The following is a 25,619-nucleotide window of genomic DNA, read 5'->3' as shown; positions in this document are numbered from 1 at the left end:
AAATTTACGAAGCACAGCACGAGTGGGTCTAATGGCACCATAAGCGCCTGCATCTGGGAAATAGGAGAGACCCCTGAATTTAGAATGATCCCTCTGAATATGGGACAGTTAGGTGGTAAGGATGTGTACTCTGTGGATGACTTTAATACTACACATCCGGTTCATTGGATTTTTCTAGGAAGATACAATACTTAATATCCCACACATTTAAATAGTAACTCAAAGCACCATAACCAATACAGTGTATTGTAGTGGTTATAATTCTATAAAGCTGATGATCTTTCAAAGATGCCGAGTACTTAAGGGGGCTGGAATTGACCCATTATTATTATTTTTTATATACTTTGCGTAGGTAGTGTTTCAAAGCAAACAAAAAGAAAACAACAAATATTAAATTGCACAGTGCACGAGAAGTTGGATCTGGTGGTCTGTGAATGCTTTGTTAAATCCAAGCTCCGGGACTCCTAGGAATTATTGTGCCTAAATGTCAAGGCTACACCTAAGGAAATGATTTGAATAGGTTGTAAAAAGCGGAAAAAAAGGTCTTTGTGCCTGGAAAAGGTTTTCACAAACAGATTACAAAGGATCACATTCCGTATAATGCGGTCTAAATAAACCCGTTCAGCTAACGTTTTCAAGCCCTTAAAACTGAAAAGAAGATAAATGTCATTTCTGAGGTTTATTGGTGTAAAACTTCATGTTCTCTTTGTTTTAACAGAGTCTTGCACCTACCCCCATCACATGTCTTTTTAGATTAATGACCTTGTAGTTCATTATTTTTTACGACATTTGTTTCCTGTTTACCGAATTGTCTTTTAACAGGATATAATTCAAGATATAGAGTTACCTCTTGCATATACAGTATGTGTATGTATGTTTATAGAACTGCAGGGCTTGACAGATTTGGTTGTAATCTAGGAATCTAGGAGCCAGCTAAAAAAGTTTTTTTATTTTTTTTTTAAAACAAGGCTTAATTTCCAATGGCAAAAATACAATTCTTAAAGGGACACTATAGTCACCAGAACCACTACAGCTTAATGTAGTGGTTCTAGTGTCTGTAGCCTTTTCAATGTAAGCATTGCCTTTTCAGAGAAAAAAAAAACAGTGTTTACATTGCTGCCTGGTTACACCTCTAGTGGCAGTCATTCAAACGGCCACTATAGTGCTTCCTATCTCAGTGCTACATTTAGTAGGTCTCCACCCACTGCATGGAAGCGGACACGTTCCACATAGCAATCGGAGATCGGAGGAGGGACAGTCACCTAAACACACACACACTGACTGACAGACAGACACGCTGACAAACACACACAGACATTGACAGGCACAAACACAATCTTACTGACATACACACATTTACTGACAGACACACACACTCACTGACACACACATAACGACAGGAACACACACATTCTCTAACAAGTCATTTTTTGTTTTATTTCAGTTTATTTCCACACAGCCTCCCACATTATATATAGTTATATATTGTGCTTACCACTGTAACGATATTTACATGCAGATCTACATGAAGATTTGATACCAACATACCCCCTGATTTCCTAGTGCCTAAATTTCTCCTGTGCACTAGTACATAGTGTGTTTGGGTCGCATATTCACTATCTCATGCCTGCATTTATTTATTAAATTGGGTGAACTGGAAGTGGAATTTTTTTAAAATAAATATAAAATAAACAGATTGAGGATATCTTTGAGGTGATGAATGTTCATTAAACTTTGTGATTTACTTACTAAGCACACAGTTTAATGAATTGCAAAACCTACCTCAACTACAGTCGTAGTTTGTTTCCTGGGGCTGCTGTGATCTCCGTCCCCTGCTCCATTGCACAGGTTAATGATGCTGGCGCCTGAGTGACGTCATATTCTGGCTCCTGGCATCACTAAACTGTGCGAGGGAGCAGAGCAGGGAGATCACAGCTCCCTCCCTTGCAGCCAGGCTCCATTCTGCACAGTTGGCCTTCACTCTCCCAATGCCGGCAGCCGACCCACCTCCACTCTCCCCATGATGGTCGTCTGCATCTGCTTCCAAGGGGGATGATCTGACAAAACCGAGCTATGAAATAAGTGTGTGTGCAAATATATATCTGGGTTTGATAAATGCCACTAGCAGTTAAGAATTGGGCAACTAGCTTGGAAAAAGGCAACGTTTTATTAGGCATGCACAAAGTTATATTCACTTCCTTAAACTCAATTTTTTTCATTTGATTTGAGCTTCTCAACCATGTCTCTGAGTATGTTTAATAGAATCACCAGAGGCAAATACTTTTAGTGGCCTGGTGTTACCGCTTCTCAATGAAGAGTTGAGTTTTATAATTTACCTCTGATCACTTCTAACTGAATTCCACCCAGAAGCCACAAGCACAAGTGACACTTCACTTTAAAGAGTTGCAATTTTAATTGATACTCTAAGCAACAAAACTTTAATGGCTTAGTGATGCAGTTCTGGTGTATAGATCATGCCCCTGCATTCTGACTGCTCAATTCTCATATAATGTAGGAGCTATATAACTTTAGTTTCTGTTTATGCAGCCCTAGCCACCTCCCTCTGGCTGTGACTCACAGTCTTCATTTTCAATCAGATCTTACAGCACACTGTGCTTACTTTAGAAGTTCTTATAAGCTCTGGAAATGTAAGCACGCACAGGAAGCTGTTGCAGGTTCTAGCAGGCAATCAGAGATGATAAATTCTAAATTAAGCACACTGTGTAATAACGAAAGCTAATACATTTAAATTATTTTTTCAGGAAGTGTGTAGTGAGGCTGTATGAGCCTCAACCAAGGGAGGTGTGGCTAAGGCTTTATAAACAAAGTGCTTTAACTCTTAAATGAGAGAGAATTGAGCAATGGGACTGCAGGCGCATGATCTATACGCCAAGACCTCTTCATTTAGCTGAAGTTGTTTTTGTGCTTATTGTCATTTTTATATTTCCCTCCAGCTCACTCATTTCTGAAGGCCCCATACTGAATCAAACTGAGCTTCTGAACCTTTTCCTCTATTTGATTTTAAAATCATGTGTTGTGATCTCAAGCCTAAATGATAATGTAGCGCATTTGGGTGAAGAAAAAGTTTTGTTCAATCTGGATGGAAAATGATGACTGGGTTTAGAGCGGTGCTAATGGAAAATTCTCAAAGTAAAAAAAGATAAATAAAAGCATTATGAAGCTAATTGAATATGGGGGGGGGGGGGGGGGGAGGGGAGAGTTCCTTTGATCATATTGGTCTGAATGGAGGAGCCTTCCTGGAAAATAGTGTAAGGTTATGTTTGGTTCCCTTCTCTAAATGCAATGCTTGAAGGGGACTTGAATCTACTCTGATAAGGATTTCCTGGGGTGTGGACAAGACATGGAACAAGAGGCTCACTGTGCAAACACAAGACAAGGGAAGGTTTTATCACACACCCAATCCTATTAATGATCCACTTTGCCACAAAGGTTGAAATGCAATCATTTGCCTTTTGTGAAAAATAATGAGTGACTTGAAGGCACATTTTAGTTTCTTTAACAACAACGAATGTCTGTCAGCGGCACAAAGATCAAGATTTCCATGGTCTACCGACCTACTGAAAACCTCTGCATTTTCTCCTCCGCCGTCTGATATTTGCTCTACTCAAACATTATCTTAAATCTTCATTAGCTCAAGACTAAAAACCATTCGACCTCTCGAATAGCCTGGTCAGCTTGAATTTCACTCGGAATCCAATTAACAAATACCAAAAAAAAAAAAGAAAAAAATACAATCTGATTTTTCCATCTTTGGAGCTATTTTATTTTGTCAGTCAAATTGTGTTTTTCTTTTATTATTATTTATTTAATTTTTCATTATTTAATTAAACTCTGGCATAAATGGAAGGTTACGCTGTATTTAAAAAAATAAAATAAAAATAAATATATATATATACATTTACAGTATGACATTATTTTGATATGTGCATATATTTGATGACCCAAGACATAGCTAGTATGAAGCAGCACATATGGTACTTTTTTCTGTATTTTAAAAATAGGGATGGTTATTATTATGCCCTGGATGAGGGGTATGTTTTTCAAAAGCTAATGGCAATTTCAGATGTACCAATGTATTCTGGAAATGGGGCGAAAAGAACATTTGTCATGGATAGTATTAATAGTATTCTAGACAGATTCTAAAATGTGTGTATTTTACTCTGGATATGTAACACTGGCATAAGGTTACAAGATGTTCAGAGAACTGGTTTGTATTAGGACAGAATATAGAAACACCTGTTCTCCCAAGAAAGCTTAAAAATCATCCCCACGTTACTGTGACTGTCAACGCTCTGTTAATTACTAACGTGAGAATTGGCAGGAATTGAAAGTGGTTTTAACATTTAAGGGAAAAGTAGATGAGCTGGAAGCATATGTGACTTGGAGTATTTTTCTGGTTTGGCTACGTTGGCCTTACATTTTAAATTCCATTTGAATTCCCAGTAATTCTCAACTTAGTAAATAACCCTGTCTGTGTGTTGGGAAATTGAATATCTGTTTGTATCATTTTAGACTCATTGTACAGCACTGTGACTTACTACTTCTTACAAATTAATTTTAATTATTACATGCAGTCTAAACGTTGGAGCCACACTCTTCACAGAAATAAAGAAATCCTTAAGGTATCAATCATGTAGCGTGGAGCTCTGGAATGCCCTACTCATATGATATGCACCGTAAACATTTTGTGATCCTTGGAAACCCGTTCACATGTCCTTATGTTCATTCCGTGCTCTCCTTCCCTGTTACAATCCTGTTACACTATACCCAGGGCAAATTAACTACCACTACCCTATACCCAGGGCAAATTAACCACCACTACCCTATACCCAGGGAAAATTAACCATCACTACCCTATACCCAGAGCATATTAACCATCACTACCCTATACCCAGGGCAAATTAACCATCACTACCCTATACCCAAAGCATATTAACCATCAGTACCCTATACCCAGGGCAAATTAACCATCACTACCCTATACCCAAAGCATATTAACCATCAGTACCCTATACCCAGGGCAAATTAAACATCACTACCCTATACCCAAAGCATATTAACCATCAGTACCCTATACCCAGGGCAAATTAACCATCACTACCCTATACCCAAAGCATATTAACCATCACTACCCTATACCCAGAGCATATTAACCATCACTACCCTATACCCAGGGCAAATTAACCAATACTACTCTATACCCAGCACATATTTACCATTACAAGTCTCTATCCAGAGCCTATAAACTGTTCCTACCCTATACCCAGGGCATATAATAAACCGTGCCTACTCGATACCCAGGGCATATTAACTATTGACAACTGGTCAAATGGGATGTATGCTCTCATAAAGCCCTCTATCCAATCATAGCAGGCAATGCTTGAGTAAAATTGTGTATTGTCAGATCCCATGATGGTTCTCAAGCCCACATGGTTTTAACTCAGCCTTTGGACTTAACATGAAAATAAATGCAATGAGCTAAATGATCGATATGGTTCTTTAAATACCTGATCTCCATTTTGTCCCAACACTTTGTCTTCTACTCAGACCCATTTCTTGGCAGAATTTCTTGAACCCTCTGTCCATACAGGCTCCCCAATTACGTCAATTTTGATTTGGTTCTAGAACCCAACCAAGATATCATTAATTTCAAGTGGCGAATCCTGCCAACTGAGCTCCAGTCAGTCGTAGTGAATGCCAGAAGATGCAATGATTAGGTGGCCCCCACCAATTATTTCAATTTAAGAGCTCCTTAATCTATTTTAAACAAACCACAAAAGTGATTTTTATTTTGTATAAAAACATTCAACTGAAGAGTGAGGGCCCCATTGTCCTGCAAGCTTTCTTCTCATTCAACCAAAATGTAACTCTCAGATTTTCTTTTCTCTATCCCAATCACCACATGTCAACCGATGAATATATATAACAGTGGCCGATAGTGTAGCAGAGCGGATGTGGTTTCCCATATTGCATGTAGTCTAGCGCTCGCACAGGGTAGAACAAATGGCGAGACATGAAAAGTTTATTTTGTAACTCCGTGTCATGCTAGAAAAAACAGCAGACATGCAGAGATTTACACAGTGACAATGTTTTTCTAAGAGCAGTACTTTAACTGGTTCAAGACAAGGAGTTGACTCTGACTGCTTTTTAAGTCATTTTTTTTTCTGCTAGCTGAATATCTAAACACTGACATTCTAGTGAATAGACTCTCCCTGTTCTCCAGGTTCAAACCCACCTGTTTACAATTTCAGTTATTTTCCATAAACTATCCAAATAAAACCCAATTTACACAGGCATATTGTGGAGCTTACATTAATCCTATTGTACACCAAGCCTAATTGTAATGTACACACAGGAAATGTTTATATGCTTTAAAGGAAAACGGTAAATCGAGGTAGTATGATTAATTATAAACTTACATTTTATGCTATTATTAATCAGCTCACCTTAAATTTAATTCAACTTCAGATTATGGTTCACATGAACTTCCACTATTTTTTGAACTAAATATTAAAGTGTGTGTATGTGTAAAAAAAAAAAAATATATATGTATGTATATATATATATATATATATATATATATATATATATATATATATAGTGACTAAAATCACTCTATTTTAATTGTATTTCAATCAGACAAAGGTGGATATATTACCTACAATCAATGTTTAATGCAAGGCAAGATCTGATCGTAGCATTAACCGTTTCTAAATCTGTTTTTTATTATATATTTAACATTTAAGTAATAATAATGCCTATTGGCATCTCTGAAAAGGCAGTGTTTACATGAAAGTGCCTGCAGGGAATGATTATACTCACAAGAACAAATAAAATAAGCTGTAGTTGTTCTGGTAACTATAGTGTCCCTTTAAGTATTTTTTGCCATAGTCCATTTTTTTTTAAAACGTTCGTACTGTAAATAGAAGACCAAAAACATGGTGCAAATTGCCTTCTTTGTATCAATGTATAGATAATGTTTTATTTAGTCAGGGAGAATCTGGTAAATTCTAGAGGATCTGTGGTGGGCAATTCTTCCTAAATTATTGTGTCCTGAGAATTGACACTAGACCCCATAATACTAAAGCTGTCTTGTAAAAATATGTGAATTTTCTGTTGTTAAAAAGAAGAAAAACTACCACAACAAGAGGACATAGTCTTAAATTAGAGGGGCAAAGGTTTAAAAATAATATCAGGAAGTATTACTTTACTGAGAGGGTAGTGGATGCATGGAATAGCCTTCCAGCTGAAGTGGTAGAAGTTAACACAGTAAAGGAGTTTAAGCATGCATGGGATAGGCATAAGGCTATCCTAACTATAAGATAAGGCCAGGGACTAATGAGAGTATTTAAAAAAAATTGGGCAGACAAGATGGGCCGAATGGTTCTTATTCTATGTTTCTAACAATCCACAATAACTTCAGATTTTTCCAATGGTCTATTTCCCACTAATAGTCTGCAAAATTATATCTGCACAGTGTGGATGGGGCTTTAGAGATTTTAACTACTAAATAAGTCATTTTAACCAATGCACCATCTTTATGAAAGTTTGCTTTGTAGTACATCTACTATATCTACATTTATTTAGTTTGTTAGAAGAGATTTGCTGTGTTTCATATTACAAAGTATTTTTAGATTTGTAATGGAGACCCAATCAACTGGATATTGGGAGAAGAATTTCAGCAAATAATTGTAGTTTATCATGTAGTCATATCCGACAGCGCTTGTTCACACTGTAGAACAGGGGTCCTATCTCAGTGACATGAGCAGGAGATGGCGGTCAAGCTTGTTTCTTCTACAGCAGGGGTCCTCAAACTCCGGCCCCCCAGATGTTGCTGAACTACAACTCCCATGATTCTCTGTCTATCTATGTAATTCAAAGAATCATGGTAGTTGTAGCTCAGCGACATCTGGGGGGCCGGAGTTTGAGGACCCCTGCTGTAGAAGAAGCAAGCTTGACCGCCATCTCCTGCTCATGTCACTGAGATAGGTGGCATTTCTTGTTTTTCGGCTGGCCATTGGCCTCCTCTAATCCCCCTTTTCTGCAGCATTGTTAATGTGGGCAATAGTTGTCCTGTGTGCGTAGGGGTGATTTATATTTTCTGATCTCCTCAGTCCGTAGTCCTGTTAATTTGTACCTTCTGCATGAGGCTGAAATACCTGCGGCCTTCACTGATTTAGTGGCCTCATTAAGAACCTTTACCTCTCTGCAACCACGGGAATTTTTCTTGCTTTTTGTTTTGCGTGTTGTTCACGTCTTCCATTGTCAAGAGGTTTAAAAGAAAAGAAAAGAAAAAACACGTTTTCACATCTACCTTTTCCTTTTTCATTGCACTCTGACTTGCAGCTGTATCCTCTGCTAGGGCCAAGTTTTTCTGCTTTTAGTAAAATATCGGAGGGGAAACAAATCACAATGAGAAAGTGTTGCACTCACATATTTTATTAACCCCGTTTCATTCACTGTGAACATCGCTTACTGAAAAACAATGAAGTCTTTATCTGTTATATCTACAATAAGAAATACTCGCTTTCTACAGGGTGTATTCTCCAAACCAGGACAGCCAGTATAGCAATTCTGACCTTACGTGTGCAATATTCTGGTAAATTCTGTATAATTCATGATTAATTAACTAATACAGTTAGACCCCAAAGGTTGATCCCCACTCCCCCAAACTACAACTTCCATGAAGCGTTGCCATTCTAAAGGCCTGCAAAGCATCATGGTAGTCGTAGTTCTACATCTGGGGACTTACCTTTTGGGAAACCCTGCAATAAAAGTTCAATATTTATCAGATATTCTAGGGGAAGTAGTTTGAAGCTTGCTATGTCTAGTCATTTTTTTGAATATACCGTTAAACGTTCAGAAAATCCTTCTACAATGTGTATAATCTGTAGAGACTTTGTGTTATAAAAACCTTTCAATTGGTAACATATTTTCTCAAGCACGTAGTCCCACTGCTAACAGTAAATGGTATTAGCTGTTTAGCCATAGATACAATATTACTAAATATTTAGGGGAAGTACGAATTCCTCAAGGCAAAAACAAAGCCAGCACTTTTCGCTGGACAGTAAGACAGCTGCTGAGCTGCTAGAAACAGAAGACGGCAAATCCAGGAATAACTAAACTTTGATGGCATCTCATCCTAATTGGAAGAGGAGAACGCTTTTCATAGCTGTGACCGTACATCATGCTGTAACTGTGACCTATGCAAATGGTGCACAGGAAACCAACTGCAGAAAAGTACAATGGCGTGACCCCAAAATGTAACTAAAGGAATACTCTATCCAAATAATATAACCATGGTTACCTTAAAGGGACACTCTATCCAAATAATATAACCATGGTTACCTTAAAGGGATACTCTATCCAAATAATATAACCATAGTTACCTTAAAGGGACACTCTATCCAAATAATATAACCATAGTTACCTTAAAGGGACACTCTATCCAAATAATATAACCATGGTTACCTTAAAGGGATACTCTATCCAAATAATATAACCATGGTTACCTTAAAGGGATACTCTATCCAAATAATATAACCATGGTTACCTTAAAGGGACACTCTATCCAAATAATATAACCACGGTTACCTTAAAGGGACACTCTATCCAAATAATATAACCATGGTTACCTTAAAGGGACACTCTATCCAAATAATATAACCATGGTTACCTTAAAGGGACACTCTATCCAAATAATATAACCATGGTTACCTTAAAGGGACACTCTATCCAAATAATATAACCATGGTTACCTTAAAGGGACACTCTATCCAAATAATATAACCATGGTTACCTTAAAGGGACACTCTATCCAAATAATATAACCATGGTTACCTTAAAGGGATACTCTATCCAAATAATATAACCATGGTTACCTTAAAGGGACACTCTATCCAAATAATATAACCATGGTTACCTTAAAGGGACACTCTATCCAAATAATATAACCATGGTTACCTTAAAGGGACACTCTATCCAAATAATATAACCATGGTTACCTTAAAGGGACACTCTATCCAAATAATATAACCATGGTTACCTTAAAGGGACACTCTATCCAAATAATATAACCATGGTTACCTTAAAGGGACACTCTATCCAAATAATATAACCACGGTTACCTTAAAGGGACACTCTATCCAAATAATATAACCATGGTTACCTTAAAGGGATACTCTATCCAAATAATATAACCACGGTTACCTTAAAGGGATACTCTATCGAGACACAGATGAGTTTCAAAAGGAGTGACACAACGGAACACCCTTTTATTTTATCAGCTGTCCCACGTGTTCAAATCTGTTAAAAAATCATCTTTCAGTGATCAGTTCTATTGTCCAGTGTCTAAGAAACAACAAATGGGGTAAATGGTTCCAAATGGGGCTTCTTCATACCTCATAATGGGAGGGACCACCTGTAAAAGACTGGTTGCCAGCGTAACAAATGATGTGGTCGCACTGTTCTGCCAGGGACCCAAAATCAGGAATGTTGGAAGGCCTGCAACGAAGCTAATATTCTATTTTTCAAACCATGATCCCAGTAATGGAAGGGTAAAGTAAAGTTCTAGATAGGGCAGGGCGTAGATAGATTCTGGAACCTCCTTTTTCACTCTGCTCCAAATGCATTGATATATATTTTATTACGGTATGTATAATGATGTCTAACGTGTGCTTTAGCTAAGTAAACGAGCATGTTGTGGAACCATCCTATATTTTACACTGTGTTCTTATTGCTGTGTATTATTGTCTTTATAGGAGGGGAATGCTGACCCTTTATATGGCCAATCAGGTAAGGGAAATCTTCCTTTTACGATATAATTACATCAGTTGAATATAAATCTTTTCTTCATGTACAGAGAGGCAAAACATTATGAACTTGCCAGAAAAGCAAGCATAGGTGATATGACAGTGATTTATTTATTTTTTTATTTTCATATTTGCAAATGTGTTAAGGCATATTTCACCATGTAAGAAATTATTTCAAAAATCTTTACATTGATATTCTCGCCTATAGTTAATCATATATATATATATATATTAAATTCTTTATTTGTTGTTGTGTTTAGGTAGGATAACAAGCAAGTGTAAGCAGACATTTCACATGAATAAAAATGTCAAGAAAATGGTGTATACATATCGTAAAACTTCAAAAATACCACACTTTTTTTTGTGGAGAAATAGGAAAAACCGCAAATTCACAGATCTAGTCGGATAAACTGATTTGAGAATTAGAGAAACCACATAAAACTGTGTGTAGGTGCACAAGTTAGAAACCACTGAATGTTTAATCAATGATTAATGCTGAATAGGACACTACGTTAAACTTCTATTACTAGAGCAATGCCAAATAGCCTAATTATTGCATGCAGTGTACAAATTAAGATTGTGTGTGTGACTGTCTGGCTGCAGAGAATGGTTGTAAGCCAGTCAGCCAATGCCCAGGGTTGGATAGTCCCAGCCTCTGCCACCATCAATCCTTCCATTGGAGCCCCTCCTGCGGGCCAAGCACTCTCACAGACCAGCATCGGATTCCACATGCTGTTACCTCGGCCCTCTGTCCGTGTCTGCCAAAGCTTGCTCTGATGGCTGATGGCGAATAAATGGGTCTGTTCGAGCAATGTGGTGCAGCAGTATGCCGCAGTAGCCTTCTTCGTCTTTCCTTTCGCATTGCCGCTCTGGGGTTAATCCTGTTTCTAATGGTCCTTTGCAGCACAGAGAATCTTGCAAAACATCTCTAGAATCACATTTATGTAGCTCAGTGGTTCCCAATCTAGTCCCCATGTCTCCTCCCCTACCAGTCCAGGATTTAGGGAATACCCAGTTGTGTCTAAGGTGTTTTTAGAAAAAAAATAAGAAAAATACACCTCAAGTACAACTGGGTAATCCCTAAATCCTGGAACGTTGGGGGGAGGGGCATGAAAATTGGTTTGGGAATCACTGACGTAGATGCTCTAGTGTCATTCCACAATACCACTGGGGTACCGACGAAAAGGTTAAATAAACGCACAAAATGACTGGAAAAGAAAATAGTCTATCGTCAAAGGATAGATCAGAAATGTGATTCCTGAGGAAAAATTCTGGATAATAGAAAAACACTTCTGGATAATAGAAAAAACACAAAAGAGAAGAATGACCTTGAAGTTCTATAGTAGAATATATACATGCAGATCACATATTAGGCAAAGTTTCTTTCCACTGCCCATATAGAATCTGCATCAGTTTCTGTCAAACTCGGTTAATGCCAACAGTTTGTGTGCACTATTATAATATTTTAAAGTTTCTAGACAACAGAGAAGGCTGGCACTGTTTGATGGGAAGTGGACTTGCTTTTTTTTTATATACATGTAATATGGTTGTGTGTATGTAGGTGCAATATTGGTCTATATCACATCATGTGAAACATGAGAATTTCCCAAATTCTATAACTGACCCAATCCTCTAAGATCTTATTGCATTTCCCTTGTGGACAACACATAAATGCTTAACATTCTGCACATACTCAGATTAATCTAAAGAAAACACATCCCTACCTCTGTGTGGGCCGTGTATACTTTGTGTGAGTGCACGGTTTGTGGAAGAGTAGAATTTCCTATGAAACATTCAATGTGGTATGAATAATGCAATGCAGATCCACTCCACAACAGTGGGTTCCATTATTCTCAAATAAACATCTAGAGTTCTGCATACGGTACTTTATACAAGTTACTACTGTTAAAGAATTACAGATTAGTACGTCAAGCAATAAAATGATATCCGAAGGTTTCTTTCTTTCTTTCTTTTTTACTTTCATTCCTTCGTTTTCTCAAGAGTTGCTGGGGAACGTACCTCATCTGATGCAGAATATGGCTCAGTCATCTGGGAAGGCTTGTTTGTATACAAAATGAACTTTTTAAAGTTTTAAGAACGTGTACTTAGACATTCCTACATACATGTCATGCCTCTTTAGCTGAGAGCGCAAAGATTCCCAGCATGCACCCAGGGTCCTGATTCTTAATACTAATTTGGGGTTAAATGCTAAATATCTTTAGTTCCTTGTATATTTTTGCATACATCATAATTGCGTGCACTATTATAATATTTTAAAGTTTCTAAACAACAGAGAATGCTGCAAGAGGTAACACTACAAAAAGAAACACCATATATAAATATACACTGCTCAAAAAAATAAAGGAACACAAAAATAACACATCCTAGATCTGAATTAATTAAATATTCTTCTGAAATACTTTGTTCTTTACATAGTTGAATGTGCTGACAACAAAATCACACAAAAATAAAAAAATGGAAATCACATTTTTCAACCCATGGAGGTCTGGATTTGGAGTCACACTCAAAATTAAAGTGGAAAAACACACTACAGGCTGATCCAACTTTGATGTTAACACAAGTCAAAATGAGGCTCAGTAGTGTGTGTGGCCTCCACGTGCCTGTATGACCCAGATGTGCTCAATTGGATTCAGGTCTGGGGAACGGCCGGGCCAGTCCATAGCATCAATGCCTTTGTCTTGCAGGAACTGCTGACACACTCCAGCCACATGAGGTCTAGCATTGTCTTGCATTAGGAGGAACCCAGGGCCAACCGCACCAGCATATGGTCTCACAAGGGGTCTGAGGATCTCATCTCGGTACCTAATGGCAGTCAGGCTACCTCTGGCGAGCACATGGAGGGCTGTGCGGCCCCCCAAAGAAATGCCACCCCACAGCATTACTGACCCACTGCCAAACTGGTCATGCTGGAGGACTTTGCAGGCAGCAGAACATTCTCCACGGCGTCTCATGTGCTCAGTGTGAACCTGCTTTCATTTGTGAAGAGTACAGCGCGCCAGTGGCGCATTTGCAAATCTTTGTGTTCTCTGGCAAATGACAAACGTCCTGCACAGTGTTGTGCTGTAAGCACAACCCCCACCTGTGGACGTCAGGCCCTCATACCACCCTCATGGAGTCTGATTCTAACTGTTTGAGCAGACACATGCACATTTGTGGCCTGCTGGAGGTCATTTTGCAGGGTTCTGGCAGTGCCCCTCCTGCTCCTCCTTGCACAAAGGCGGAGGTAGCGGTCCGGCTGCTGGGTTGTTGCCCTCCTACAGCCTCCTCCACATCTCCTGATGTACTGACCTGTCTCCTGGTAGCTCCTCCATGCTCTGGACACTACGCTGACAGACACAGCAAACCTTCTTTTCACAGCTTCTTTTCACAGCATTGATGTGCCATCCTGGATGAGCTGCACTACCTGAGCCACTTGTGTGGGTTGCAGACTCCGTCTCATGCTACCACTAGAGTGAAAGCACCTCCAGCATTTAAAAGTGACCAAAACATCAGCTAGGAAGCATAGGAACTGAGAAGTGGTCTGTGGTCACCACCTGCAGAACCACTCCTTTATTGGGGGTGTTTTGCTAATTGCCTACAATTTCCACCTGTTGTCTATCCCATTTGCACAACTTGATTGTCACTCAGTGTTGCTTCCTAAGTGGACAGTTTGATTTCACAGAAGTGTGATTGACTTGGAGTTACATTGTGTTGTTTAAGTGTTCCCTTTATTGTTCTGAGCAGTGTATAAACACATGCTCCCCTTGTGAATACAGAGTGATATCAACCTTCAATTAAAGGAAGACTTGAGTGTTAGGAATAGATAGTGTCCCTCTGCCCCCGTGGGCCTCCCATTAATGAATAAATGAACTTTAAACACTTACCTGATTCCAGCGCTGATTCCTTCTCTCTGACGCTAGCCAATGGGAGGACCTAATACGCATGCGTGGTGAGTGGCGCACACATTAGGCCTTCCCTATAGGAAAGCATTGAATCAATTCTTTCCTATGCAGTTTTGCTTGACGCTGGATGTCCTCATACAAAGTGTGGGGACGTCCAGCATCGTTTCACATAGTCAAACTCTGTGAAACTTCAGGAAACGCCTCCAGTGACTGTCTGGACATATATACAGTTGTAATGAAAATTATTCAACCCCAATTGAAAATCAGGTTTATTGTCAAAGTTTACAGACATTCAGCTGTTTTCAATGAAGTATTCAAACAAAAGCAATTTAAATGACTCAACACAACGAATGCTTCAAGAGGTTTCCCAAATTCAACTGAAAATGCAACTTATAATGACTTATCCAGTCTCACAATTATTCAACCCCTTCATGGCAAGCATCTTTAGTACTTAGTAGAGCATCCTTTTGCTTTTATGACCCTCTGCAAACGAGATGCATAGCCAGACACCAACTTCTGGTAGCATTCCTGAGGAATTTTAACCCATTGCTCATGAGCAAAGGCCTTCAGTACCCTGATATTCTTGGGTTTGCGTGCAGCAACCACCTTCTTAATATTCCACTAGACATTTACTATGGGGATCAAGTCAGGTGACTGTGATGGCCACTGTAAAATGTTTTTGGATTTCTTCTGCAACCAAGCCTTGGTGGAATTTGAGGTATGCTTGGGATCATTGTCTTGTTGGAAGATCCAATGACGCCCAAACTTAAGCTGCTTCACAGACAGCATAACATTTTCTCTTAGGATTTCATGACACTTCAATGAATCCATCTTGCCTTCCACATGCTGCAGGTTTCCAGTGCCAGAAGATGCAAAGCAGCCCCAGAGCATCACCGAGCCACCGCCATGTTTAACTGTAGATAGAGTGTTCTTTTCAGAGTGTGCTTCATTCTTCTTCCAGACATACCGCTGATCCATTGGGCTGAAAAGTTACAGTTTTATTTCATCGCTCCACAAAACAGAATCCCAAAACACATGTGGATTATTTATATGATTTTAAACATATTGGAGCCGCTTTTCTTGTGCTTTTGGGTTAGTAGTGGTGTACATCTTGGAGTTCTGTCATGGATACCTTTTGCGTTTAGTACGGGCCTTACTGAGCTCACTGAAACCTCAGTGCCTGTTGCCTTCTCAGAAATCTGGTTGCAGCCATTAATAACTTCCTTGTTCTGCCCCGTCCAGGTAGTGTAACCACTGTTCCTTGAATTATGAACTTGTGAACTCTGCTTCCAGTGGTGTCTCTAGGAACATTCAGTGCCTTCGCTATTTTTCTGTATCCAGTTCATTGTTTGTAAAGGCCGGTGATCTCTTCTCTTAACTTTGTGGGCCATTCTTTTGACTTAGCCATATTTCTAACATGCAGTCAATCGTGGGACTCAACAAACCCCTAGCCAGTTCAGGTATTTCAAGTGTTCCAGCTATTGAACTATTTCAATTGCTTTTGTTGATTTGTTCATTGCGAACTGCTGAAAGTCTGTACAATAAATCTGATTTCCAATGGGGGTCGAATACTTTTGATTACAACTGTATATATATTTATATTCTCCCCCGCCCCCCCTTTTGATATGTAGGAATTGCATTTTATTTTTAATTCTGCAGTAGGAGGAAGATATACTTCAAATCAAAGAGTAAGAGTAATATGCCCCATGGCCTGGAAGCTTATTGTTATTAGAGATTTGTTGGTTGGGGAGAACAGAAATTTTCACAGCCAGATTGGCACATGTAAAATCTGCTGGGGACTCTTTTACAAGGAGCCCACCCCCCAACACTCCGATTAGTAGTGAGCCAAGTGAAATCTGTTCTATATCTGCACTTTTTCCTACTCCGGACAGACTTTGCATGTGTGATGATTGGTAATGATTGCTATTTTCAGCTATAGATCCAGTTAAGCACAAATCCAAATCCCAGCATTGTGAGATTCATTTTCCATTGCAAACGGCATTACAGACATTCACTACTCCAGCTGGCCATGCATTATGGGGGTTGAAGTCCAGTGCTACTCTAATACCAGATGGGGCCTGTATCGGCAGTTAGTTCGTTAGCTAACTTGTTGTTGTTAGATTATTTTATAGTTCGACAAAAACATCAGCAGGTGGTTTGATTTCTGAAGTTCTGGACAGATGGACATAATGAATAGATGCTAATTTGCCTCTGGCCATTATCCTCTCGATATAGAAAACACCAACTCTCCCCCTATGCTCAAGTTCTTCATTGTATCATTGATTTGCACCTGTTTCCTGTCTTATAAAAATCTTCTTCTCAGGACATGGAAGGTCTGTTTTTGAGGAAAACCAATTTATTTATTTATTTTTAACAAATGAGCCATTTATATATTTCTGTCTGAACTCACCAGGCCTAAGTGGTGTACCATCTTGTAGCTTTGTAGACAACATTTGTAAGTGTTTCTATTTAAAAAAAAAAAAAAAAAAAAATTCGGGGGGGGGGGGGGGGGGGGTGTTAACCTAAAGAAAGCCACATTAGGTCTCCTCAAGGCTGCAAATCTGTTTTTTGTTTTTTTTTTGCAATTAAAGTATTTATTAGAGTTTATCGTGCGATCAAGACAAATCAGCCATAAATGTAAATTCAGTAAGGTAAAGAATAAAATTCAAAGTAACAGAAATTGCACCATTAATTTGGTAAAATCCTCATTGTGGGGAGATTTCCAATTCTTTGTAGTACACATGTAGTACACAAACCTAAAACTGCCCTTAAAGGGGCTCATAAGTGCCCAAATACAAAATGATAATAATAATAATAAAAAAAACACAACTGGCGTCATCGTTAGTTCTAAGCTTGTATATTTGTTGTTTATAGGGACAACTGTTCTTGTTACTAATGAGCTTTTAAGTGTGGCTAAGCCATTGATGCTATCGTAGATTATTATAGCTAAACCGTTCTGTCACCTCTTTCTTTTCTTTTATCATATCTTATCATGCAATTAGAGTAGTGAGGTTATCAATTATTTTAAGCTATGTACCTCTGCAATTAGTCTCTAGGATGCTGCTGCAAATTAAAAAAATATGGACATGTACTGACAATCATTAATACCATTCATGTTCTTGCGGTCCTGTCTTTACCAGCCCGTATTATTACCTCATGTAAAACATGTAAAAGATAAATAAATACAAATAACTGTTTAGTGTATAAACCACCAATGAAACCATGCATTTAATTATGCCATATTTTTTTCTTCCCCCGCCCAGACTTTCTGTGGCTGTCCAATCACAGACTTCCCAATGCAGCTCAATGAGAACTCTTTGCAAGTCAGGTGCTCTGGACAATTGCTGCATCTGAAATTTAGCTCCCCTGAGTATCAAGACTATTTCTCTAAAATTTCTATTCATACCTGAATTGTTTGAAAAAAGGAAAACGAGGACACACTCTTCACACACAAAGCACTTCAGCAAGCTAAAGTGCTTTAGGTTCTGGAGTGTCCTAAGTATGTCTAGTAATAGAATCCATCCATATAGGTTCTAAGAGTGTCACGCTAATATGTGGATAACAGATGGTTAATCCAAACCATTAATGAGCTTATAGTTTTAAGATTAACTATCCTTGCTAAGAATGTTTAACTATTCCCAGCTGGCTCTGTAAGCATCATCATCAGAGATAAATCATTTCGCAGATTGTTCTTGAGGGGGTTATTCAGTAAACTTAGCATTGTTAGAAATTGTGGAATTGATGACACTCAATGCATAAGCGACAATGAATGATTTGTAAAGAATTTCTGTTAAAGGGACACTATAGTCACCTGAACAACTTTAGCTTAATGAAGCAGTTTTGGTGTATAGAACATGCCCCTGCAGCCTCACTGCTCAATCCTCTGCCATTTAGGAGTTAAATCCCTTTGTTTATGAATCCTAGTCACACCTCCCTGCATGTGACTTGCACAGCCTTCCATAAACACTTCCTGTAAAGAGAGCCCTATTTAGGCTTTCTTTACTGCAAGTTCTGTTTAATTAAGATGTTCTTATCCACTGCTATGTTAATAGCTTGCTAGACCCTGCAAGAGCCTCCTGTATGTGATTAAAGTTCAATTTAGAGATTGAAATACAATTATTTAAGGTAAATTACATCTGTTTGAAAGTGAAACCAGTTTTTTTTTTTTTCATGCAGGCTCTGTCAATCATAGCCAGGGGAGGTGTGGCTAGGGCTGCATAAACAGAAACAAAGTGATTTAACTCCTAAATGACAGTGAATTGAGCAGTGAAATTGCAGGGGAATGATCTATACACTAAAACTGCTTTATTTAGCTCAAGTAATTTAGGTGACTATAGTGTTCCTTTAAAGTATACCCTCAGAGTAGAGTTAAAAGGTTTTAAATTTACCATTTCTCCCTCGTTGGAACTATTCTGCTGCAGCTGGCCCTGCCTCCATGGCTGAGATAATCAGTCTTGATGATCTCAGCCAATGCAATGCTGAAAAGGCATTAGTAGTTATGGTGACTATAGTGTTCATTTAAAGTAGGGTATCAGAAGATATTTGGTATTTATTTTTTCTGGAGTAATGTGAAATAGTATCAGTGTTTTCTTTAACACGTAATTGTGATTAAAAAAAAACAACTTAGTATCTCGAACTTAATATGAGAGAGATTTCACTGTATCCAGTAATTTAACCTTATTTTTGATTTTTTTTTCCATGCTTATTTACTATTAAGTGTGAATTGCTTGGAATTAAAAGTGAATTTCAAATGTTGGGTCATTATAGTAATGCAATACTAATTTGACAATAATTACTAAAATTTCATCTCAGTTTATTTTGGCTTAAAAATGTAAACTTTGCCTTCCTGACAATTTTCATTTTAGTGAATAACTCTGGTTATGTCTTAAGACACTGGAAGCACACATGCTGCTAAATGGATAATATAGAAATTAACTCCATCCCAGACGTAATTGATAAAGTTTTATTTATGTATTATTAATGGGATTCCTTCAGCATGTAGCTGCCAATTAGAACGTGTCTGAATACCTTTTTGTTCGAAAATGAGATTCATTTTCATCTAATTTCATTAAAATCTGCCATTCACGTAATTGAATTATGTTTAATTATTTTCAGTCTGGGAGATTCATTAGTGAACGAGTCTTTAAGTCATTGTCATTGCTGAGCCGATAAATCTTTTCAATGCCACTTTTCCCAATTGGTTGTCTGTGAGATTGGAGGTTGCTAATGTCCTTTCCTTGTAACTAATACAGCAATATTCAGGAAGGGTCCTGGCCGCTGCATTCTGTGGCTTGACATGGCTAATTGGTTTTGGCATGCTGGCCCCAGGAAATCTCATCCATCACTTTCGAGCAGGAAGTTTGGCACTAGAGAGAGGAAACATTAAGAACTTTGTCTTTTACTGGTACAGTTCTATGCTTTGCTAGCTGAATATGTAATAAGCATCTATCTTATTACTATTAACATTTATATAGCTCCAACGTGTTCTGCAAAGCTTTACTTTTATAGAAAGGGGATATTTGAGGCCCTGCTCAAATGAGCTTACAAGCTATGTGGATTTGAAGTAGGCGGCCTCTTACCGGTAAGATAATCTAGCTGGGACGTTACCAAAACTCTAACCAGCTAATATCATATCTATGTAACCTACGGTATTTATCATAATAAGTTATCATGCTGTACTCCATCCTTTTTGAAATTTTACAAATCCTGTACTGTACAGTGTGAATGGGGTCTACAGCCTGAGAATTCAGCTCCTATCAATTTCAGGCAGCCTGGGGCATGTACATCCTATAGACCGCTACATTTAGAGCTCGTAGCCTTACAGCAGCAACAGGACATATGTCTGCCCATGTTTTATTGCATTGTCTGTCCTTGCATTCCAGCTAATGTGGAATAGAACCTCAATACAAATACATACCTCCCAACATTTGAAATGGACAGATAGGGACACTTTAATGTTAGGGGTATGAATGAAGGTGCGACCAGGGCGGGGCTGTTTTGAGAAAATATTAGGTGACTTTCTGATCATTTATGGAGCTACAATGTAAATTATAACAAGAACAGTGTATTTTATTAACACATGACTGATTTCTAAACATATCTATTGTACTTTAAAGACACATTACTGTAATTTATTTTGTGGAGCTCTGTTATACACTCAAACACACCAACAGTATGGAGCTCCTAGAAAAGAAGGACATTAGATTAAAAAAGAGAGACATAGAGATTGGGCCCAAAATAGGGACTGTCCCTCCTAAACCGGGAGGTATGCAAATATTTATTTTTAGATTTTTTTAATGTAAACATTTTAATAAGTGTGTTATAGCAGGATTGTGCCATTTTGCGGCTCTGGAGATATCTTCTACTTTTTGTTTTAATGGTTTATGATGTTTCCAGACCTTTCCCATTTTTGGTGACCTTTTAACCAACCTAACCACCTAAATAGCATCTAGATTTCTATCACCTCCTCCTTCCGACTTACTCAACAGACTATCTCCCCTACACACACAGCCCCTATAAACAATACCTTTGCTCTGTCTCTAAAACACTGCACATCTTCTAACCTGCACTGTCAATGTGCCCCTCAACATATTCATTCTTTCTTTCCTCTGTCCTTTCCATCTGAAGCTGCCTCATACTACATTTCTGTCCTGTCTTCTGCACTAGATATAGTTGCACTAATCTAAAGCTCACTTTTAAGTTCCACCCATGCCTTCAATCTTGCACAGCAAGCTCCCACACTATCTCCAATGATGTTGCCGTACTGCAAAGCATTGTTGGAGAAAGTTTTGCACCACATATGACTTCTTACATTACAAATTCATGCTACGTTCCTATACTGTACTTCTGCACTTTCCCATGCCAAGCAAGAGTATTTTATCTCCCTCATCTCCACCTGCTCTCATGATCTCAAATGCTTTTTTCATACCTTCTCTGCCCCAATGCAACCCTACCATTAACTAACCTTACAGCTAGTGATTTTGAATGCAACTTTACTGACATGATCAGCTAAATTAGGAATACAATCTCCCCTCTGTCTTATTATGTGGAAGCTCCCGTAGGAAAGCATTGGTTCAATATTTCCCACAGGAAAGTTTGAAGGCGCAGGCAACACATAGCGCATGCACATTCGGTCTCCAATGCTTCTGTGTGAGAAGTATTAGTTTGGACCACTCTGACTATGGAGGAGGCCATGGTTCCTCCACGATGTCCCCGGAGGTGGAGAGGTAAGCTGTGCTGAAGGAGCCTTGAAAAAAGTAAAGTAAAAAGCCTCATTTTATTATTTTATGTGACACACAGTGGGGAGGGGAAGCTTTCTAACAAGGGGCAGGGACACTCGTTAGTGTTCCTTTAATTACAAACACACAACATCTTGTATCTATATTTTTCATAGTGGTTAGCTTTGGACACAAGTGTGCACCCTTCATCCAGTCCTCCACTAATACAAATTACATCCCCGCTATTGATCCTTTGGTACACATTTTACAGCTATTATTATAATAAATGTTAAAGAAATATATATGTGAAGTATTCAATGTGGCTCAGTACAGGTCATCAGCTTTCTTCATGTGCACAAAGGTCTATTGTAGATTGCTGGGACTGAATATGTAAGGAGATATTTTCCATGCCTCAATTTGTAAAGGTTCTCTATTTATTTGTGGACCTCTTGAAGTTTCATTCTTCTGATTAAGTGGGTGGCTGCCGAGGGTTCTACAGGTTCTAACAAGTTGATTGTTTTTATTCTGTATTTAGTTTCCAGTTGCACAGCCTCTTCTTATAGATGGCAATTGGAAGTTTTGAGACTATTCATCCTTTTTTCAACCTCCATCCATCTGTAGCACTCACAATCTATATATCTAATAGAGACAGTGTAAAGAAAATGTAACTGCCCCTTATTTTTATTATTTATATTTATTAATATATGTACGTATAAGTTTTCTCTTGAACTGAAGCTAGAGTTATAGTTGCAATGTTGATCTTGATTAGAATTCAAATAAAAACAATGTAGATGGGGCTATCATTACTGCAGTTTACATAAATACACTGTTCTTTTTTCAATTATCTTTCCATTTATTAAAGTTTTAACATTTTTCAAGTTTGTAGTTGGTAGCTATACATAAACCAGTCGAATCACCAGTCTACGCTTGAAATGCCATAACCTTGTACACCCTGTAACCAGAAACACACTCACTACATTTCATAAATCTCACAGAGGATCTATTTGGGATTTAAACTGTTTGTGCTGATAGGTCGTTTGGATTTAAGACCAGACAACTTTCAATATCCAGCATTTGGAAATATAAACAAAATATTATCCCGGTGTTACTTTTTCATAAACTGAGACTTTTCTCTAGGCGAACACAAAGTGTTCTTTCCATTCTCATTTCCCAGCTTGCGTCCATACTGGGATCCCTTATATAAATACGACAGTAATTTTGTCTTTGTGAAAGATGTTTGAGCATACAATTTGCCAAGTTCTTGACTGTTTTATTCTCATGGTATTGTGTGGCGTAGCTCAGGGATTTAAAATCGAATGTGCTTGTATTATTCTTACCACAGACTACAAAATCCCTTGCTTTATTATCGTGATGAGACATTCTTTCAATGCAATGACTTGCTGAACTTACAAAGGCCAAGGGACTCATGCAATAGAATCTCATCAGTAAGTCCCTGTACGTCTGGCGTTGCACGGATACAAGCAAAGGCTGGAGTTTTGAGCTTTGAGCAGATGGAAAAATCATGAATATTGGTGTTTTGAATGAAAGATAGGCTACTACAAAATGAATAAAGATACAAAAGATAAAGTAGCGCTCGATTTTTGAAAAAAGTGATTAGTGCAGCTAAAAAAACACCAAGTGCAATGTCACTTATATTATACTTAAAAACACGTAATAATACAAAGTATGAAGTGATTAAGTGCACATAAAGGAATGAATTTACCTTATGGAATATATATAAATATATATAACATAGGTTCCTCTTGTAGAACAATTATTTAACCTATATAAAGTAGATATATATATATACATAGTGTAATCTGTATTTGTATAAAATATAATAGATAAGGTAAATTCATTCCTTTATGTGCGCTTAATCACTTCATACTTTGTATTACTACAAAATGAAGATTAAGCCTTTTTTCCCATTGTGGCAGTAGACTTGTATTTATATATTATATGCATACAATTCGCTTTTACAATTAATAGCTCATTTAAAAGAATATAAAATATTATCAATCGTCAATCTCCACATTGTTGTTGTTTTACATTCTTTCTATAAAAGATGGATGTGTTCCACCTAGTCTATTTGCTCCAATACCACTCACAGTCTTAGACTGGAACTGTACTCTTTTACTCTTGACTGTATGGATGTAAAGGGTTATATCGGGTTAATAGACATTAAGTGCATTTGTAAATATTGGGCTTTGAGATTAGGTGTGCAAGATTCACCAATAAGGATACAGAAGGCCTAATGGACCTAATGAAGATTAAAGGGACAATCCACTGGGATTGAAATCCGGGTCATTTTCCTACTTTTTTTACGCCTGATATGAGAACAGGCTTGTTTCAGGAAGGGCTAATTTTGAGTTCTTTGAAAGTTTCAATGAAACAACATAATATTGTGAAGAAGGTGATTTTACCTTTGCATCACCAGGATTCTGTCGTGGACATATACGAAAACACCAGCCCACTGACAAAGAAATGATCAGTCTATAAATTTAATGGTAGGTGTATTATAACAGTGAGAGACAGAATAACAAAAAAAAATCCAGAAAAACACATGTCAAAAAAGTTATACATTGATTTGCATGTCAATGAGTGAAATAAGTATTTGACTCCTTCGACTTAGTATTTGGTGGCAAAACCTTTGTTGGCAATCACAGAGGTCAGACATTTCTTGTAGTTGGCCACCAGGTTTGCACACATCTCAGGAGGGATTTTGTCCCACTCCTCTTTGCAGATCCTCTCCAAGTCATTAAGGTTTCGAGTCTGACGTTTGGCAACTCGAACCTTCAGCTCCCTCCACATATTTTCTATGGGGTTAAAGTCTGGAGACTGGCTAGGCCACTCCAGGACCTTAATTTGCTTCTTCTTGAGCCACTCCTTTGTTTCCTTGGCTGTGTGTTTTGGGTCATTGTCATGCTGGAATACTCAGCCATTTTCAATGCCCTGTCCATCGCCCCTTAGCAGAAAAACACCCCCAAAGCATAATGTTTCCACCTCCATGTTTGACGTTGGGGATGGTGTTCCTGGGGTCATAGGCAGCATTCATCCTCCTCCAAACACAGCGAGTTGAGTTGATGCCAAAGAGCTTGATTTTGCTCTCATCTGACCACAACATTTTTACCCAGTTCTCCTCTGAATCATTCAGATGTTCATTGGCAAACTTCAGACAGGCCTGTACATGTGCTTTCTTGAGCAGGGAGACCTTGTGGGCACTGCAGGATTTCAGTCCTTCACGGCGCAGTGTGTCACCAATTGTTTTCTTGGTGACTATGGTCCCAGCTGCCCCAAGAGATTATTAACAAGATCCTCCTGTGTAGTTCTGAGCTGATTCCTCACCGTTCTCATGATCATTGAAACTCCACGAGGTTAGATCTTGCATGAACCACCAGACCGAGGGAGACTGACAGTTATTTTTTGTTTCTTCCATTTGCGAATAATCGCACCAACCACCACCTTCTCACTAAGCGGCTTGGCGATAGTCTGGTAGCCGATTCCAGCCTTGTGTATCTGCCTTCTAGCTGATTGCCGATTTGTCTACAATCTTGTCCCTGACATCTTTGGTCAGCTCTTGGCCATGATGTAGCGTTTGGAATCTGATTGATTGCTTCTGTGGACAGGTGTCTTTTATACAGGTAGCGAGCTGAGATTAGGAGCACTCC

At 38.4% G+C, this 25,619-nt stretch overlaps 1 protein-coding gene across 2 annotated transcripts in view; it reads left to right on the top strand.

The window, feature by feature from the left end:
• TMEM135 (transmembrane protein 135) overlaps positions 1-25,619 on the top strand; it is a 262,755-nt gene that overhangs the window by 75,175 nt on the left and 161,961 nt on the right. For both annotated transcript variants that reach the window (XR_010085239.1, XM_063430948.1), the window contains exon 4: positions 10,782-10,815. Coding sequence is in view for 1 of the 2 variants with exons in the window: in XM_063430948.1 (XP_063287018.1) it covers positions 10,782-10,815 (34 nt within the window). In the remaining variant the exon portion in view is untranslated. The remainder of the gene's footprint in view (positions 1-10,781; positions 10,816-25,619) is intronic.

Source organism: Pelobates fuscus, chromosome 1 (genome assembly GCF_036172605.1).
Source record: "Pelobates fuscus isolate aPelFus1 chromosome 1, aPelFus1.pri, whole genome shotgun sequence".
NCBI classification, from domain to species: domain Eukaryota; kingdom Metazoa; phylum Chordata; class Amphibia; order Anura; family Pelobatidae; genus Pelobates; species Pelobates fuscus.
The sequence above is the reverse complement of the archived record's forward strand: the minus strand, read 5'-3'. Positions and strand labels throughout refer to the sequence as shown.